At 34.6% G+C, this 19,708-nt stretch overlaps 3 protein-coding genes and 1 long non-coding RNA gene across 4 annotated transcripts; all 4 read left to right on the top strand.

The window, feature by feature from the left end:
* Positions 1–249: 249 nt before the first annotated feature.
* Positions 250–1,692, top strand: LOC111996797 (casparian strip membrane protein 1). The gene is made up of 3 exons (XM_024028793.2): positions 250–670; positions 920–1,043; positions 1,259–1,692. The coding sequence occupies exons 1-3, from the start codon at positions 402–404 to the stop codon at positions 1,472–1,474; spliced, it is 609 nt and encodes a 202-aa protein (XP_023884561.1). The 5' UTR covers positions 250–401; the 3' UTR covers positions 1,475–1,692.
* Positions 1,693–4,528: 2,836 nt separating this feature from the next.
* On the top strand, positions 4,529–8,126 carry LOC111996790 (DNA-directed RNA polymerases II and IV subunit 5A). Its single transcript, XM_065777076.1, is given in 6 exon segments — positions 4,529–4,653; positions 4,655–4,811; positions 5,575–5,596; positions 5,599–5,753; positions 6,358–6,471; positions 7,743–8,126. Coding segments are annotated over 6 exon segments (612 nt in total). The 5' UTR covers positions 4,529–4,615; the 3' UTR covers positions 7,869–8,126.
* Positions 8,127–10,292: 2,166 nt separating this feature from the next.
* Positions 10,293–16,952, top strand: LOC111996798 (mRNA-decapping enzyme-like protein). Its single transcript, XM_065777074.1, is given in 10 exon segments — positions 10,293–10,578; positions 10,783–10,823; positions 11,040–11,089; positions 11,701–11,845; positions 12,656–12,712; positions 14,559–14,673; positions 15,138–15,166; positions 16,277–16,330; positions 16,332–16,554; positions 16,557–16,952. Coding segments are annotated over 10 exon segments (1,266 nt in total). The 5' UTR covers positions 10,293–10,419; the 3' UTR covers positions 16,950–16,952.
* Positions 15,171–16,257, top strand: LOC136061529 (uncharacterized). The gene is made up of 2 exons (XR_010630305.1): positions 15,171–15,407; positions 15,737–16,257. It is a non-coding gene; the product is annotated as an uncharacterized LOC136061529 (long non-coding RNA).
* Positions 16,953–19,708: the final 2,756 nt, after the last annotated feature.

Here is a 19,708-nt window from a genome sequence, read left to right as displayed (position 1 = left end):
TTCTCTATACATAAAATTTCTATTATATCCAACCTGTGACCAAAATAATTGTAAAATTATTGTTTGGTCGACTTTATTTTTGAAGTTGAAGCAAGTAAATTATGAGTTTATGACCATCTTGTACTTGCTTTGTGAACAAAAAGTGATCAAAATTCAATCAAATGGAAATGGTTAGCGACTCCCTTAGTTCCCCCAGCTACCATTGACTATAACTTCACAATTTTAAATGCAAATTATTTCAAACCAATCCCTTTGTGATTCTCTATATAAGGTTCATTCATCAAGTCATTCTCATCATCACCACAAGCTTCAAAGTCTCTCTTATTCAACTATTCTCTCAACACAAGCTTTTAGTTCTCATCAGTTTCTCTCTAGCTCACTATTTTCATTTCTACACAAAAATGAGGAGCGGTGATTCAACCACAATTGATGTTCCAGAGTCAAGCGCTGTTGCTAAAGGCAAAGCACCTCTTGTGGCAATTGTCAAGCAAGAGCAAGGGAAGGGTGGATGGAAAAGAGGAGTTGCCATATTCGACTTCCTTCTTAGGCTAGGAGCTATCATCACCGCCCTAGCCGCGGCTTCCACCATGGGTACTAGTGATGAGACCCTTCCCTTCTTCACTCAATTCTTCCAGTTCCAAGCTAGTTACGATGATTTGCCCACTTTCCAGTACGTGATTTTTCATCCCTCTCTCTATTCCTAAATCCAAACCATAAAATTGTTCCATTTCAAATGAAGAATTTCTCTCTCTCTTTCAACTACTACTTTTGTCAATAAATAGAAGCAAATGCCACTTCTACAAAGCAAAATTATATCATACATTTATACACAAACTTTGTGAATGGTCAATATGTATATGTTCATGCATGTAGAACGTATGAACTTTATTAAAATTTTTGAGACTTCAAAAAAATGCAGGTTTTTCGTCATTGCAATGGCAATAGTGGGTGGCTACCTTGTACTTTCTCTTCCCTTCTCCATAGTATCCATCGTTCGCCCCCAAGCAGTCGGACCAAGAGTGCTCCTACTCGTTTTGGACACAGTAATTAATCTCTTTAACCTTTTAATTCAGCACCATAATTTGCCATCACTTTTTTTAGCAGTCTTTGATTTTTTTCACATCAAATAGTGTACACAATGTGGATATTTGGTGTTGAAGTGTGGACATTGTGAGAAACATTTCACATCCAAGAATATGAAACAATAATTAACCTTTTCTTAACTTTGGCATTAAATTAATCCATCTATTAAATTCAGGTGGCGCTTACTCTAAACACCTCAGCTGCTGCCGCGGCTGCAGCCATAGTCTACTTGGCTCACAATGGCAATTCCAACACAAATTGGCTAGCTATCTGCCAGCAATACGGTGATTTCTGCCAGAAAGTCAGCGGTGCCGTGGTGGCCGCATTTGTCTCGGTTGTTGTCTTCGTGTTCCTTATTTTGCTGTCTGCTTTGGCCATCCGAAAGCCTTGACAAGATGATGGACCAGCTAGCTAGCTGTTTAAATAAATTTTAGTTTTTGTATTGTTGTTTATGAATTTCTTTCAGTGTTACTTTGAATTTTGTTGTGTGATGTTTGAAAAATTGTAATCTACTTTCTTTTTTACTTTGATTAAAAAAAAAAAATTGTAATCTACTTGAATGTATGGCATGTGTTGTAATGAAAAATTATTGTGATTTATGCGCATTAACTTTTTGTGCCCACTTCAAGCTTTTCTTTATGGAGAAATTACATATTTTTGACTCTAAATTATACCCAATTTTACAACTTTGCTCCTTGAACTATTGAAATGCACAATTAACCATTCAAAATTATAAATCTACAACACTTAACTTCCTATTGTCTGTTTTGGGATTAAGTCTAACATAATTTTGCATCAAAAGTCCAATTTACTCCTCCCTCCAGAACATACGATAGATGGTAAATTGGTCTTTTAATGTTACATTCCATTAGACTTAATACCAAAACAAATGACGTGGGTGTAAGTGTTACATAGTTATAACTTTGGGGGTCATTTGTGCATTTCGATTGTTCAAGGGGCAAAGTGTAAAATGTGATATAGTTTAAGATGAAAAAAAATGCAATTACCCCTTTGTTTATTGTATTTCTGTAAAGCTTAGATTGTACTTTTCCAGTCTCTTGAGGAAAAAAATCCATTGTTAAGAGTTTTGTTGGCACTTCTTAGCATTTTTTACGAAGACATCTAATGTTCAAATCTCTCTTATATATTGTTGTAAGTAATTATAATAAATAAATAAATAATCATTATTTTGACATCTTACAACACTAAAAACAAATTAATTTGTAATATAAGTTTTCACGTGGGATTTAGTCTATAAAATTAGGAGATTATATAGGCAGGACATACAATAAAAATACTAAAAGACCTATTCTTTAAGCTAAAAAAATTTAATAAAGGAGAAAATCAACACAATTGAATTGATTCAAGGAGGAAGTCAACACAATTAAATCATATGTGCCAAATTCAAACTTTATAGGATCTTTATAGTTAAGAGAGTGGAGGATTTAAATTATAAATATCTATTTTATTATTATTATTATTATTTGATAGGAAGATATCTATGTTAAAAACACTAATGTAGATTGAGGTATAAAACTTGAAAATTTTACTAAACTTTAGTATAGCCCAAAAGGAAAATAGGCATAGAGGACATGTCACAAACAACTTGCTGTTAAAGACCTAGTTGATATGCATCCCTATGTAAGTCGCAACTCGCAGGATTTGGCTTGGGTTTAGTGTCTTATGGACTAGACCTAGGATGCTTCTATATATCTAAAAATTGTCACATGACAACATCCTATATGCATCGAAATATATAGGGGGTGTTTGTTACTATTGTTTAAACAACAGTTTTTATTATTTAAACAACATTATACATATTTTCGCTTACTATTATTTTCATAAAACAACAACAATATTATTAAAAATCTCTTGCTGAACGGGCCATAGTTACTAGCTAAGGTCCATCTTCCATCCCATGTAAAAATGGGCCACAAAGCCCATAAATGAGATTTTTTTTTCTTTTCAAAATAACACTATTTTGAAAAAAAAAATAATTGTTAGTTAACAACGTTTTAAAACTATTTTGCAAAATAACATTTCAAGTAAAAAAAATAAAGAAAAAAAGACTACTCGATTTTCTGGCAAGACCGAGCTGGATTTTATATTTCACGTGGAACTCTGAGTCTTTATTTTCTTTCACTGTACCTATTTTTCTTCTGTTTTTGGTCGGAGTGGTACTAGTACCCAGAACCAGACCCAGACCCATAATGTCCTTCTCCTTATTCTTCAACAAAACAAACAAAAGTCATTCTTTCCCCATCTTCCTCTCGTCCTCTTCTCCCTCTGTCCTTTCTCAAACTTCCAAAGCCCCAAAAACCCAAGAACAAAAATCCAAAACAAAAACTGATCGAATCGGAAACCCAAACCCCAAAAAAAAAAAAAAATACACTCCGACGAAGAGGACAAGGAAGCAAGAGATCCTGGCGTAGATGAACCACCACGCCGCAAGAGATCCGAGCCGCAATCATGGCTTCGATCAAGTGCATCGTGGCTCTCTGTCTCTCTCTGTGTATTTACTTTGTTGTTGAAGTTGAAATGATGGTTTGTTGTGATTTCATGGTTTGTTGTTCGTTGTGGGTCTCTGTTGTGATTTCATTATTTCTCTCTGAGTCTGTCTCTGTGGCTGGGGGAATGGGCAGACTAACAGTGAATTGGGCAAGTATGTAGTAAGTTAGACAACGGTTTAAAGTTTTAAGAAAAATAGCATCTCGAGTTTTAGAAACTCGAGATCCATATTAAAACTCGAGTCCCAAAGACTCGCTTTGCGAGCGACTTGGGACTAAAAATGCCATAAAGATCTCGAGTTTTAAAAACTCGAGTTCCTATAGTGGCGTTTTTAAGTCCTATAGTGACGTTTTAAAGCCCTATAGTAGCGTTTTCCTGCAATTTTTTTTTATAAATCTGTTCAGGGAGCTTTATAATGGCGTTTTTAATCCCTATAGTGACATTTTAAAGCCCTATAGCGGTGTTTTTCTGCAAAATTTTTTCTAAGTGTGATCAGAGAGCCCTATAGTGGCGTTTTTAAGCCCTATAATGTCGTTTTAAAGTCCTATAGCGACGTTTTATAGAACTCGAGTCTTTAAAATTCAATTTTTATGTTGATTTTTTCTCCACATTTTACCCATTCACTTACAAATTGAGACTTAAAAACTCGAGTTTTATCTTAGAACTCGAGTTTTAGATACTCGAGATGCTACTTTTCAACATTTTTTTGCGCCGTGACAACTAACTAAAATTTTTAATATTTATTGTTATTTAGAAATAAAATCCTCTGTGGCTGTGGGTATGTTGGAGAATGGTATGGATGAGGTTAGTTTGCTAAATAGTTTGAAAATGTTGCTAACTAACAAAATTGTTTTGAAAATAGTGTTATTTTGAAAAAAATAGCCTATTTAGCAAATTTTGCCCGGCTCCGCTCCTAGTAGAACGAAAAAAAAAAAAAAAAAAAAAAAAACTCTTTGTTTTGTTCTCTGTTGTCAAAACCCTTTTCTTATTTGTTTCAAAGAGAAAAGTTGTGGTGTGCTTTGCAATGGTGCTGTCGGAGGATGAAACAAACAGGCTATTAGGATCCGAAAAACGTGATGCAAATACTTAAGGATCGGGGTTATTTGGTTGCAGACTTTGAGGTTGACATGACCAAAGACAGTTCAGAAGGAAATACGGGAGAGCATGAAAAGGGAAGACTTGTCATCAACAAAACCAAGCGAACTGATTCCTCTGATCAGGTTCGTTTCCCCATCAATTCTATTCTACTTTTTGATACTCAACTCGAATAAAAAAAAACAAAAAAAAACTTGAAACCCTAATCTATCTTTAACCTATGATGCTTGAAGATACCTTGTCTAAAGTCCTATACTTCTAAATCCACGATTCCATGAATTTTACTTGAATAGACTGTTTATATCATCAATAATATGAACCTATTGACAAACTTATACTATCCAATTTACTTATCAATCAAAATGGGACATGTTAATTAAGAAGGTAACATAGAGTATGCTTTTGGGTAGAATAGAATGATGGAAAAGAACAAATGTGGCTGACCCTGATTAGCCTGTTGAGAATCCTAGCTAACCCCAAAATTTTGGGACCAAGGTTTGATTGATGTTGCTTGCCTACGTTTTGAGTTTTTCTTGCTTCCATATAGTTTAGTCTTCCCTGTGCAGAGTTTCCTCGTATGTCTTTTAGCATTTACATTTTTATTGTCATTGATATCACTATTCTATGATTCTTTTGGGATCAGGAAAGTGGAGCTAGATCAATTCATATGTTATAACTGTTCTATTGCATAGTTTCTTTTTTTTTCTTTTTTTGTAAGAGTTGTAGCTCAACTGTTGGCACTTCCTCTGTTTCCAAACAGACATCTAGGATTCAGAAAAAAAAAAAAACGGTTATATGTTTTGATATATATGATCAGAATGTACGACACATGTACTACTGTTATCATTCTTTTGTTGGTTTTCTTACTGGTTGTTCCTTGTATACCAGATCTATGTTTTCTTCCCTGAGGAACAAAGGTTGGTGTTAAGACAATGAAGACTTACACCAATCGCATGAAGTCGGAGAATGTTTTCAGAGCAATCTTGGTTGTTCAACAAAATTTAACTCCCTTTGCGAGGACCTGTATAAGTGAGATATCTGCAAAGTTCCACTTGGAGGTTTTCCAGGTGAAAGTGACTTCATAATGTTGTAAGAACAAAGTTGTGGCTCTTAAATTATGTCTATTGTCTAGCTTATCCATTATTTTCTTACCCAAGGAATCTTAGTATTGTAGACAACAGGGCTGTTGCAATGGCCTACTTAGTATTCACATCTCCCAAGGGTCTTGGTGGGTCTGATGGTTTAGCTATTTGAGTGAACTTGAAAGTTTGTCTTCTTAGTGGTGGTTTTGATGGTTTACTGAGCTTGAATGTTTATTCAACCAGTCACCCATTCCTGCAACTTGATGGTTGAAGAACTTTGGTCAAAGATGTTCCCAAAGTAATTTTTGTAGTGATTTTTTTCTTTCCTTTTAAACTGATTTATCATCTTTATCATCAATTTGAAGAGATTTTACTCTAAAAGTGACAAAGTAATCATCTTGGGACTTTTTTTTTTATAAGTATGTTGGGACATCTTTGTGATACATGAACCATTTCTTTTATGTCTGTGTGTGAGGTGTTATTGGTGACTTTGAATTTGCTTGATATTTGTGGAACATATTCAAATGCAGCTTTGTGTAAATAAGTTTTTTTTTTCTTCTTAAATTCTTACTTATATCCATTCATACAGGAGGCAGAGCTGATGGTAAACATTAAAGAGCATGTTCTTGTTCCAGAGCATCAGGTGCTTACAACTGAGGAGAAGAAAACTTTGCTGGAGAGGTACACCGTAAAAGAAACACAGGTCAGTGTAGGTTAACATTTCAGTTGCAAATGTTTGGAAACTAATAGCAGTTAAACTTTTGTTAGAATCTATGAGATTTGTTGCTGAGACCGGAAGCTTATACTACAGAAAATATGCCTTAACATGCCAAAAATTAACTATTTAGGTGCACACACATGAATATTGGTTTTAAGAAATGATTATTATTATGCAAAATTAATCATCATTTTTGTGCTAGACAACAGGAAACTTGTTAGTCTGCTCCATGATTATAGATTGGTCTCTAAATATGCTAAAATTTTGGCCAAATGTTGCTGTGTTTAGCAGAAAGACTTTTGCTATTAGCGTGTATCCTTGGATGATGTGGCTTTGTTAATGTCCTTCAACAGTCCTAATTTGTACTGTGATCATCCTGTTGTGGCAAACTCTTACTTTTGTTTTTGTTTGTTTAGTTAATGAAATCCCTTCCCACAAAAAATAAAATAAAAATATGAGGTTGAAATAAGGTAAAGCTTCGAAGGACTAGGTTCATAAGAGAGAGCTAATGAGCAGAGCTGAGGAAAATTTATCCTAGTGATTTTGAGTGTAGCGCTGTTTTCTCTAAAGCCTGTTGGGGTTCTAACAAATCAGCTGGGCTCAGATTATCTGTTATTTACAGTGTACTTTACCGTCTGGTATCACTGGATATGATCTATGTCAGTGGACAAATTCTTGGGGTTTTCGGTTTTCCAAAGTGCAATCAAAGAATTGAATGTAATAAGTCAAACTAAGTTGTAAACTAATTGCTGTTTGTGTGTTCTAATAAGTATTGCTGTTTTAAAAACTCTATATACTACTTTTGTGTGTTGTGTGTTCTAATAAGTATATTGTTTTCTTAAAAAAAAAAAAAAGTTGTAAACTAATTGCAATTACACAAAACTGCCACAATATTTCAGAGTTATGTAATCAGACAATGAGGTTACTATGAGAGTGCCCTCATTATGTTACCTTGGACAACTTTGTAATTATCCAAATGTTTTGCTCTAATGTTAACATATCTTTTTCAATTTTTTTTTCTCTAATGAAGGTGTCCTTTTCAATCACATGATCATGAGCGAATTTGAATGTGCAATCTCTTCTTCCCTTTTTTTTTTCCTTAGTGGGATATCTGTGTAGATTATGTAAATTTTTTTTACCATCCCTCAAGGTTGGGATGTCAGCCCCTTCTGAATGCATGTCATTTTGCATGTTTGTTACAAATACCATCAAATTTTGATATTTTATTGATTACGTTTTGGGTGATTGGAATGCAGCTGCCTCGTATTCAAGTGACTGATCCAATTGCCAGATATTATGGGCTGAAGCGTGCACAAGTTGTGAAGATAATCCGGCCAAGTGAAACTGCTGGCCGATATGTCACCTACCGATATGTTGTATAAGTATTTACATTTTAGTGACTGCTTAGGAGATTGTTTGAGCTCGACTTGAGTTGAAAGTGCTGTTGTGCTTGTCAAAATCGTCAGAGGCCAGTTTTAAGGGATTTTGTAGTGGGGGTTTCAAGACAACCATGTTATGAAAATATTTATTGTTATTCTTCAGTTGTGCATCATAGTGTATGCTGTCTGTGGTGATGGTTTGTAATCCTGTTAGCATTTTCTTCATGCATCTTAACGTAAGCGTTTTGTGTACTTGTTATAGATGCAAGCTCTGTTTTCTCTGTTGCGGTTCTCTCCTCAATCAATAGAGTAAATTCCTAATACCACAAACCCGCTCATACTTGTGGTTATCCTGGTGATGCTGTTCATTGAATGTGCTTGACTAATATCTTATTGTCCAAGTAGCTAAGTTATTTCAGGCATTATATGCCCTTTTGACATGCTCATTTGTTCTCTTGAATAAGGCCTTGCTGTATGAAATAAGTATAGCCCTGGACGTTGTGCCAAGTTGGGTGACTGAAGATTCAACCAAAAGCAACTGAAACCAACAATTTTATTTTATTTATTTATTTATTTTAAATAAAGAAAACCAACCTTGGTTGGTTCCGCATCTATCATTAGTTATGGAAAATAAAAGGCATATTCTTGGCATTGCATTCAGGACATCAAAGAGATGCTTTTGGGGTTCCAATTAACAAATGGCAATGAAGAGTAAAGCCTACAAATGTAAAGTAGAACGAATAAGGGTTTGTTAGGGTCATGAAAAGTCCACCCCTCTGTTTATTTATTTTGAGTTCCACCCCTCTGCTTGTGGAACTTGCACACATCAGCTTCCATAGGCTTTAATAATATAATCAGATGCTATACTGGGAAATTTTATGGGAGGCTAATTGCAGCTATTTCTTAAATAATTTGTCATGAAAGAAGAAAAAAAATTTAAAACATCGATCACATGCATTGATATAGAAAATTTTAATAAGAAACAAATTTCATAGTTTTTTTTTTCTGGGGGTCAAATATAAAGAGATCCCCTACGGGGTCATTATCAAACACAACCCTGTGCTATGAAAATGACTTCTTAAATCCTTAAACTAATTAGTGTCCCACAAATTTTGAAACTTTTTATTTTATTTTATTTTTATTTTAATAATAGGGGTTCTTAAACCAATTATTCAACAGCACTTATAAAATTAATTTTAATAATAATAATAATAATAATAATAATAATAATAAAGCGCCTTAAGCCGCTTTGAGCTAGTCCCGACAACAACTTCATGACATAAGATTAGAATCAGGTACAATACCTACAATGCTCTAGGTATTACATCAGGTGCAATTACATCATTTTTCTCACACAAAGAAAAAAACCACTTTGATTTTTTTTTACTTTTTCTCCTTTTTTTTATTTAATGGTTGAGACGAAAAGTTGTTTTTTTCAAGTCTCAATCTCAGTTGTTGAGAACTATTGCATTAGTTGCAATATCTACCCTAGGTATTGCACCATGACACGTGTGTTCATATAATCATTTTACATCTAATAAAAAGTGATGGAAGTGTTAATAAGAGAAAGTCAATTGCATAATTTTAGTTACTATAAAAACTAAAAGAGTCAATCCCACATTTTCATGAAAAATGTTTTGCTTCAAACATGTTTGGAGGCTCGTTGACAAATGCTTTGTCATGTGCACTAAACTTGACTTATTTAGTTGGTTACGTTAAATGAGACATGTTCATTGCACATTATAAAAACTAATGTCATCCGAAAAATTTTCACGAAACTCATAAACTAGAACAAAAAATACTTAGTAATTTCAGGGAATAGTAAAATGGTGTTCCCTCCTTTTACGTTTATGATGGACCTCACAATAAATTGAATGGGGGAGACTTTACTACAAATTGAATGGGGAGACTTTACTACTCTATTCTAACAGGAGGAAACACCATTTACTGTGCTCCGCTCCAGAGTACATGAGAATAACAACCCAAGCAGAGAAAGGGTATAGTTGTAAATTCAACACCTGCTCTCAAGTCTCAAAGAACCGATGATCTATATCATATTAAGCAGATGTAGACGACTCCAGTAGTAGTAGAACAGTAAAAAAACAACAAAAAACTTTTTCTTCTCTCTCTCACTCGCATGCTCTGCTCTCTCTCTTTCTCTCTCTATAACTTTCCCGGGAAAGTAAATTCCAAAAGGAAAATTAATTTCGATTTAGGGTTTTTTATTTTTATTTTTTTGGTGTGAATAATGTCTCAGACAGGGAAATTGATGCCGAATCTGGATCAACAGAGCACAAAAATGCTCAACCTCACTGTGCTCCAAAGAATCGATCCCTTCATCGAAGAGATCTTAATCACCGCCGCTCACGTCACCTTCTACGAGTTCAACATCGAGAGCAACCAATGGGTTCGTTTCTCTATATCTCTCTTTTTTCTCACTCGCATGCTCTGCTCTCTCTCTTTCTCTCTCTATAACTTTCCCGGGAAAGTAAATTCCAAAAGGAAAATTAATTTCGATTTAGGGTTTTTTATTTTTATTTTTTTGGTGTGAATAATGTCTCAGACAGGGAAATTGATGCCGAATCTGGATCAACAGAGCACAAAAATGCTCAACCTCACTGTGCTCCAAAGAATCGATCCCTTCATCGAAGAGATCTTAATCACCGCCGCTCACGTCACCTTCTACGAGTTCAACATCGAGAGCAACCAATGGGTTCGTTTCTCTATATCTCTCTTTTTCAGCTCCTGTTTGGCTGCCGAGAAAATGTAGGAAACTATAACAATTTTTAGGATTTTTTTTTTTACTGTTTGACTTTTAACTCTGCCTTCTACACTTACTTAATGCCAATACAAAGTATTTTTTTTTTTTTTTTTTTATAATTCTTGTTTTAGTAAAAAACAAATTTGGCGGTTGCAGAGTCGCAAAGACGTTGAAGGATCTCTTTTTGTTGTTAAGAGGTAAATTTTGTTTTGTTTTGTTTTGTTTTTTGTTTTTTGTTTTTTGTTTTTTTTTTTCGTGTTTTTGATTTATGTTTGGTGTTAATGAGCTATGCTTTTTTATGTTATTTAGATTTATTTTATGTCTCAGCTTCTTAGTTAAGCTTGTTGTGTTTATAAATTGTTTTGTCTAATGCTAATAATGTTGTTGTGATTTGTTGTTTTTGTTATTGTTAGGAATACTCAACCGCGGTTCCAATTCATTGTAATGAATAGGCGTAACACAGGTTCTAATTTTTTTTTTTTTTAATTTTTTTTAATTTTTTTTAATTTTTTTTAATTTTGTGATTTTGTTCTGTTAAAGAGGATGATTTTTTTTTTAATAAATGGATATGAATTATGTCAATCAATGCTAAAAATCTGTGTGGATCTTGCTAGTTCATGGTGTAGATTGGAAAAAACCAAGGCCCATTTGAAATTAGGGAGAACACGATGGCCTATTTGATTGCTATAGTCAACTCTAGGAATGGCTTACCTAACCTTCCTGCTATGCTTTGAATGCTCTCTATTGTGGGCATTAGCCTACTATGTAGAAGAAGACTTTGTAGTCCCTTCTCTGCACTACCTTACTAGGGGTTATACCATGGCAATTGAACCAATAAACTTTCTGGAATGAAGCAATTAATGTCATGATTATCATGTGGTGTACACCATTGATTGATTTCTGGCCAGGAATAAAGCTAAACTTAGTTTATGGTTCAAACTCTCCTTCTCCTTTCCCCATCTATCTACTAAAAAAAAAGCTACACTTTCTTTAGGTTCCTGGTTTTACTTATTGGAAATGCCTGTATCTTTTAGGCATTCTCTTATTTTTGTTTTCGTTTTAACCCTTTAACAGATAACCTAGTGGAGAATCTCTTGGGAGATTTTGAGTATGAAGTTCAAGTTCCATATCTGTTGTACCGGAATGCATCCCAAGAGGTTAATGGAATTTGGTTTTACAATCCACGGGAGTGTGACGATGTTGCAAATCTATTTAGTAGGTACAATATATTCCTTGTCTATATTGTCATTTGAGCTAGAGTTCATACTTCATCGGCATGCCATAGACTTTGTTTATGCCCTCTTCATACCATAACCTTAAGATTCTAAATCATGTTGTAACTCTAACAAATTTTGATAAGTATAACTCTAACAAATGATTTTCCTTCACTTTAATTTTGTCAAATACTCAAATCAGATTACATCTCTAGACAACCATGTGACCTCTCCCGAAATATGCGTCATTGTTCATCAACAATTATTGCAAGTTCTGCATGGTTCCTTTTTTTTTTTTAATTTAATTTAATTTTTATTTTTTCCCCCCTGTTCAAGTTTATTTTTACTGTTAATCCATTTTCCTTTTATCCTATTATCTTCACACTACCACTCCTTTGACATGTCTTAAATAGGCAGTAAATATAAACACGCATAGTCTCTCTTGAGGCACACATCATTATGTTAATTTGAAACCATAGAACTAAAATTTTCTTTTTTGTTAAACTAATAGCATAACATATAATGGTCCTATTATTCATTATCTATAACAAGGGAAAAAATTCAAGTGGATGTTGTTAACATATTTGAGTAGGACAGACACTTATTCAAGAAAATAAGAAATAAAAAGGTTGAGGACAGAGAATTAGTAACTATGGCATGTATTGGGATCAATAACCAATAACTTGAAGTTCAAATATCTGGACTTAATCTTCTTCTACTTATGTTGTATAGGATTTACATTATAATTCTATGTGATGGAGATTTATAATTAGTAGTTGTCTTATAGATTACATTTTTATGTTTCCTTTCTACAGGATACTTAATGCATATTCAAAAGTTCCTACAAAGTCAAAAGTATCTTCAAGCAAAAGGTAACCATAAAAAAAATGCTGACAACAATAATGGTGAATTCTTTATAGGCGTAACACAGGTTCTAATTTTTTTTTTTTTTTTTTTTTAATTTTGTGATTTTGTTCTGTTAAAGAGGATGATTTTTTTTTTTAATAAATGGATCTGAATTATGTCAATCAATGCTAAAAATCTGTGTGGATCTTGCTTGTTCATGGTGTAGATTAGAAAAAACCAAGGCCCATTTAAAATTAGGGAGAACACGATGGCCTATTTGATTGCTATAGTCAACTCTAGGAATGGCTTACCTAACCTTCCTGCTATGCTTTGAATGCTCTCTATTGTGGGCATTAGCCTACTATGTAGAAGAAGACTTTGTAGTCCCTTCTCTGCACTACCTTACTAGGGGTTATACCATAACAACTGAACCAATAAACTTTCTGGAATGAAGCAATTAATGTCATGATTATCATGTGGTGTACACCATTGATTGATTTCTGGCCAGGAATAAAGCTAAACTTAGTTTATGGTTCAAACTCTCCTCCTCCTTTCCCCATCTATCTACTAAAAAAAAGCTACACTTGGTTTAGGTTCCTGGTTTTACTTATTGGAAATGCCTGTATCTTTTAAGCATTCTCTTATTTTTGTTTTCGTTTTAACCCTTTAACAGATAACCTAGTGGAGAATCTCTTGGGAGATTTTGAGTATGAAGTTCAAGTTCCATATCTATTGTACCGGAATGCATCCCAAGAGGTTAATGGAATTTGGTTTTACAATCCACGGGAGTGTGACGATGTTGCAAATCTATTTAGTAGGTACAATATATTCCTGGTCTATATTGTCATTTGAGCTAGAGTTCATACTTCATCGGCATGCTATAGACTTTGTTTATGCCCTCTTCATACCATAACCTTAAGATTCTAAATCATGTTGTAACTAACAAATTTTGATAAGTATAACTCTAACAAATGATTTGCCTTCACTTTAATTTTGTCAAATACTCAAATCAGATTACATCTCTAGACAACCATGTGACCTCTCCCGAAATATGCCTCATTGTTCATCAACAATTATTGCAAGTTCTGCATGGTTCCATTTTCCTTTTATCCTATTATCTTCACACTGCCACTCCTTTGACATGTCTTAAATAGGCAGTAAATATAAACACGCATAGTCTCTCTTGAGGCACACATCATTATGTTAATTTGAAACCATAGAACTAAAATTTTCTTTTTTGTTAAACTAATAGCATAACATATAATGGTCCTATTATTCATTATCTATAACAAGGGAAAAAATTCAAGTGGATGTTGTTAACATATTTGAGTAGGACAGACACTTATCCAAGAAAATAAGAAATAAAAAGGTTGAGGACAGAGAATTAGTAACTATGGCATGTATTGGGATCAATAACCAATAACTTGAAGTTCAAATATCTGGACTTAATCTTCTTCTACTTATGTTGTATAGGATTTACATTATAATTCTATGTGATGGAGATTTATAATTAGTAGTTGTCTTATAGATTACATTTTTATGTTTCCTTTCTACAGGATACTTAATGCATATTCAAAAGTTCCTACAAAGTCAAAAGTATCTTCAAGCAAAAGGTAACCATAAAAAAAATGCTGACAACAATAATGGTGAATTCTTTTCAAAATGATGTAGCGTCTAAGATGTTTATGGTTTCCTGGGTCGGTCCTTGGGTTTTCACAAAACTTGTATTTAATGGCGCTCTGCTTCAGTAATAGTTTCTGCTAGTTGCATTATAATTTTATCTTGTTGATTGCAAACTGTGCTGTAAAATTGTGAATAATTCTCTTACTTTCTTTCTTGTTTTTTATCCCCTCAATTTTTTTCTGTACTCAGTGAGTTTGAGGAACTTGAAGCAGTCCCATCCATGTCATTAATGGAAGGTCCTCTGGAACCATCATCATCTGCCACTGATGCACCTGAAGATTCTTCCTTTCGGAATCTTTTTAATGTATGTGGTCTAGTTTAACATTGATACTTCAAAATTTTTTCTTCAATATCTTAGATATAGTGGAGCACTGGTTTTATTCTATTTTGAGCTTTTTCCTGTGGATATGTTGGTGACATGCTACTTTTTCTGTGTTCTAAGCACTACTATTTAAAGAGATCTCCTCAAAACATGTTGCTTGCATCCTAAGATGAAGCATATGTGTGTAATGCTTATGGATGTAATTGAGATCTGGTCCTTCAGATGGTACCAAAAGCTTTCTGTTGATTTTGAAAAGTTTCCATAAAACAAATTGTGGCCCTGGGTTGGATGTTCCATTCTATATTCTGAAAGTGATCTATTTGATATTGGATGCTTGCAACATTGGATGCCCTTAAGTCTGCATCCTTACCTTCTTGCCTTTGCTTAATATTAGTACATTCATTCTGTCCCTTTCCTGACTAGTTTTTTCAATTCTACTATTGCAGACAGCTATGAATATTGGAACTCCAAATGTATTCTTTTTTTGCACCCCCTTCCTCATCGGCCTTGATAATGCCGCCTATTTCTTCATCTATGCAACTGCTCCTGTCCTTCACCCTCCCCTGAATCTGCAACGTCCATATGGCACTCCAATGCTTCAACCCTTTCCACCACCCACTCCACCATTGTCGCTTACTCCAAGTTCTTCTCCTTCAAATGATGGACTTCTTATTAGCAGAGACAAAGTTCGCGATGCACTTCTGATGCTTGTTCAGGTATCTACATCTTCTCTTTTTTCTTTTTTCCCTGGTTATCTAATTTGTTCTTGTATGCGTAAAACCGCTTTGAGAGGAATTGTTGTGAATCATGGTATACATGATTATGTTGACACCTTACTGTGCTTGTATGGTGAGGCTTATTTATTTCTGCTAAATTGTCGTGTATTTACTGTTAACTGCAACTTGGTATGTGGTTCGGTGGATGATCCTTGTGGTTGAATGTTGTGTACTTGCCTCCACATTCCCAGCCTCTCAAGTTATATTAGTATTATTATTGTTATTATTAAACAAATTGCTGGCTGATTCATGGACTGTTCTTTTGCTAGGACGATCAATTTATTGACATGTTTTACAAAGCATTAGTGAAGGTGCACCATCCTTGAGTACCTCTAGAGAACTAGTGAGCTTTCCTTCTGAAGATATTGCTGATCAAAACATGTGTGTAAAAATCAGTTCTGTATATAGCTCTGGTTCCATAAATAATGTGGTGGATAATATCTTTGAACAGAATTTTCTTCCAATTCAAGTCGAGGAAAGTTTGCCCAGCCCACAATATGGCGATTCAACCAATCATCTATATCTATTTTTAATCGCATTACCTATTTAATAGCTATACACTTGTTTAGGCTACTTAATGGGTCATATGATTAAAATACAGGTGGATGGTTATTTTAATCACCACAGGTTTGAGGAGATCTCTTTAAATTGGAGGAAAACCTTTGTGCAATATCCTTTTTTTTTTTTTTTTTGTAACTTTACTGATACTTCAGCCTTTTTGGAAACTTGTCTACTTTGAGAAGTTGCTTTCTTGGATGTAGGGTAGCGCTCTCTTGTTGGGTTTTGTTTATNGCTATGAATATTGGAACTCCAAATGTAGCGAACTCTAGACAGCTGTCACAGCCCTATCATTCTTCTGCAGCTCCCTTTATCTTCTCATTCATCTAGTGTTGTTTCTTCTACTGCTCCAACTCCACAAGTACCATCATTTCTCTTTCAGCTCCATCTAATCCAACCCCCTTCAAGACACGTTGATCCAATTGGCAGCAGCAATCTGGTCGCTAATCTTCTGAAGCCCTCTTCTTTTTTTGCACCCCCTTCCTCATCGGCCTTGATAATGCCGCCTATTTCTTCATCTATGCAACTGCTCCTGTCCTTCACCCTCCCCTGAATCTGCAACGTCCATATGGCACTCCAATGCTTCAACCCTTTCCACCACCCACTCCACCATTGTCGCTTACTCCAAGTTCTTCTCCTTCAAATGATGGACTTCTTATTAGCAGAGACAAAGTTCGCGATGCACTTCTGATGCTTGTTCAGGTATCTACATCTTCTCTTTTTTCTTTTTTCCCTGGTTATCTAATTTGTTCTTGTATGCGTAAAACCGCTTTGAGAGGAATTGTTGTGAATCATGGTATACATGATTATGTTGACACCTTACTGTGCTTGTATGGTGAGGCTTATTTATTTCTGCTAAATTGTCGTGTATTTACTGTTAACTGCAACTTGGTATGTGGTTCGGTGGATGATCCTTGTGGTTGAATGTTGTGTTTCATTTTCCTCCCTTGAATAGAATGTTGGTAATAGTTAGAATAGACATTTTTGTTCATTTCAGAGTTTTATATGTTTGTTGTCAGTTCATTAGATTGTTTTGGATTGTGTTGTTGGTGTCCAAATCTCTGCTCAGACATTAGGGACAACCAGCTATTATGAACATTTATCAACAAAAAAGAAGTATTATGAACTTCGGCTCTAGTGGATGGTAAGCCTGCACAGAAAGTCTCGAAAGTCTCTTTCTGTGATGCAGACATTTCTGTTTTCATGTCTTGTATTTTCCGAGGGATACCAAAAAAAAAAAAAAAAAGGTGAAAATGCATTTTTGGTCCCTACATTTTGGACCTATTTTCAATTTGGTCCTTAAATTGATTTAGCTCCTAAGTCAGTCTTTGATTTTTAAAAATTGTTTTTAAAATAGTCCCTACCGTCAACCCAGTGACAGAAAATGCTGAGGTGGCAAACGGCGTGTCCAACTTGCTGATGTGGCGCTGACGTGGATATTAAAATATTATTAAAAAAATTTATTTAACATTTTTGGAATGCAACGTCAGATTTAAATTAATAAAAAATTAAAACAGAAATTCAGATCATAAATTTTAAAATAAATGAACATTAATTTAATTAAATTAAGAAAAAAAAGCTGTTTCAGTTTAAAAAATTGAGTTTCTATCCAAAAAAAAATTAAATCTAATTTTTTTTTTATAATCTTAAATCTAATTTTTGGGATAATTGGGAAAAGTAACAGTTACAAATCCACCGGAATTTGCCACAAATCCAAATCATCTACCACAAATCCAAAATAACAAACACATTCTTACCCACACAAACCCATTGGAGAAAACAATAAACTCATCCCTACCCACACAAACACATTGAAGCAAACCACCTCCACCCAAATCCTCTGCCACAATCACCGATCTACATCAAAACCCATAGCTTATAGCCTCCATGCTACCACGACCCACCATCACACCACAACCATTAGGCCACCAACGTGCCACAACCCAGCAGAAACCTCAGCCACAAAACCCATAACACACCTAACCCACAACCCGCAACCCATATGTCACCAAGACCCATGGCCATGCCATCACTGCAACCCAATCGATTGATGTTAGCCTCCATGCTACCACGACCCACCATCACACCACAACCATTAGGCCACCAACGTGCCACAACCCAGCAGAAACCTCAGCCACAAAACCCATAACACACCTAACCCACAACCCGCAACCCATATGTCACCAAGACCCATGGCCATGCCATCACTGCAACCCAATCGATTGATGATTCTGTTGAAGCAAGATGACCCAAACAAAACGCCAACACCGATGGAGCTTCAGTCAATCACGGATCCAAACGAAACCCAGATTTAAACTAAAAAAGCTTCTTTTTTTTGTTTGGGGCCGCCCAGTTTTTGCGTTTTTTGGAGTTTGAGTTTTTGGAGTTTTTGAGTTTCTGGGAGTTTTTGGGTTTTTTGGGTTTTTGAGTTTCTGAATCCGAATCCTAGAGAAACCCAGTTTTTGGGTTTTTTTTGGAGTTTTTGAGTTTCTGGGTTTCTTGAAGCAATCGAGCTTTTGGGTTTGGAGCCACTGAGTTTTGGGGTTTCCTGGAGAATCCAAAAATAGCTCTCTTAATGGAGGCAGTGGAGTCGGTTAGGGTGGTGAGTCGATTTGGGTGGCGAGTGTGCTGTGTTGTGCTGGAGATATGAGTTTGGGGTTTGGTTAAGACCTGGGTTTGGGGTTTGGTTCTTTGCTCTGGAGATTGATTATGGGGAAGAACACAAAGAACAAGAACATGTTTAGAAAAAATATTGAAAGGAATTAAAAAAAAAAAAAAAAAGACATTCAATTAATTTATTGTATTTTAATGTATTTATTAAATTAATGTTCATTTATTTTAAAATTTATGATCTGGATTTTTGTTTTAATTTTTTATTAATTTAAATCTAAAGTGGCATTCCAAAAATGCTAAATAAATTTTTTTAATAATATTTTAATATCCACGTCAGCGCCACGTCAACAAGTTGGACACACCGTTTGCCACCTCAGCATTTTCTGTTACTGGGTTGACAGTAGGGACTATTTTAAAAATGATTTTTAAAAATCAGGGACTGACTTAGGAGCTAAATCAATTTAGGGACCAAATAAAGAATAGACCCAAAATGTAGGGACTAAAAGTGCATTTTCGCCAAAAAAAAAAAAAAAAAAGCAAAAAGAATATATCACTAGTTGTCGCACAAGATTTGTCTTGCTTTGCCTCACTGGATGTGACTGAGACCTGTCGTGACGCATAACATCTTAGAGCATTCGCATCAAGAATTCTATCCTATCTTATTTCACTATTTTAAAAAACTACTTTATCAATTATACAATATCATTTTATAATACTCTTAACATTTCAATTTTTATTTTACAATACAACATATTAAAATAATATATCCAAAACCCAAATAAAAACAAAAATGCAAAACCCAAATCACCTCTGCAACCACTAACACCATGAACATACCAAAACTGATTTTTATCTCCAAAACTCAGTACCCAAATTGATTTTTATCAACTAAAAACCAAAACCATCTTCAAGTACAAAAAAAAATCAAAATCACAGCAACCCACAAAATCAAAATCAAACTGAACCTCGACAACCCCCAACTCTAGCAACCACGGCAACCTATAAAATCAAAATCAAACCAAACTCACCTCTTCCTTTAAGCACCGGTCACAACAACCAAAAAAAAAAAA

This window comes from Quercus suber, unplaced genomic scaffold (genome assembly GCF_002906115.3).
Source record: "Quercus suber isolate HL8 unplaced genomic scaffold, Cork oak 2.0 scaffold_147, whole genome shotgun sequence".
NCBI lineage: Eukaryota > Viridiplantae > Streptophyta > Magnoliopsida > Fagales > Fagaceae > Quercus > Quercus suber.
This window is presented reverse-complemented; position numbering and strand designations above follow the sequence as displayed.

Coding starts and splice junctions, on each gene's coding strand:
- LOC111996797 (XM_024028793.2), top strand. CDS start 402: ATGAGGAGCGGTGATTCAACCACAATTGATGTTCCAGAGTCAAGCGCT. Junction 671..919: donor GATGATTTGCCCACTTTCCA/GTACGTGATTTT, acceptor AAAAAAATGCAG/GTTTTTCGTCATTGCAATGG. Junction 1,044..1,258: donor TCCTACTCGTTTTGGACACA/GTAATTAATCTC, acceptor TATTAAATTCAG/GTGGCGCTTACTCTAAACAC.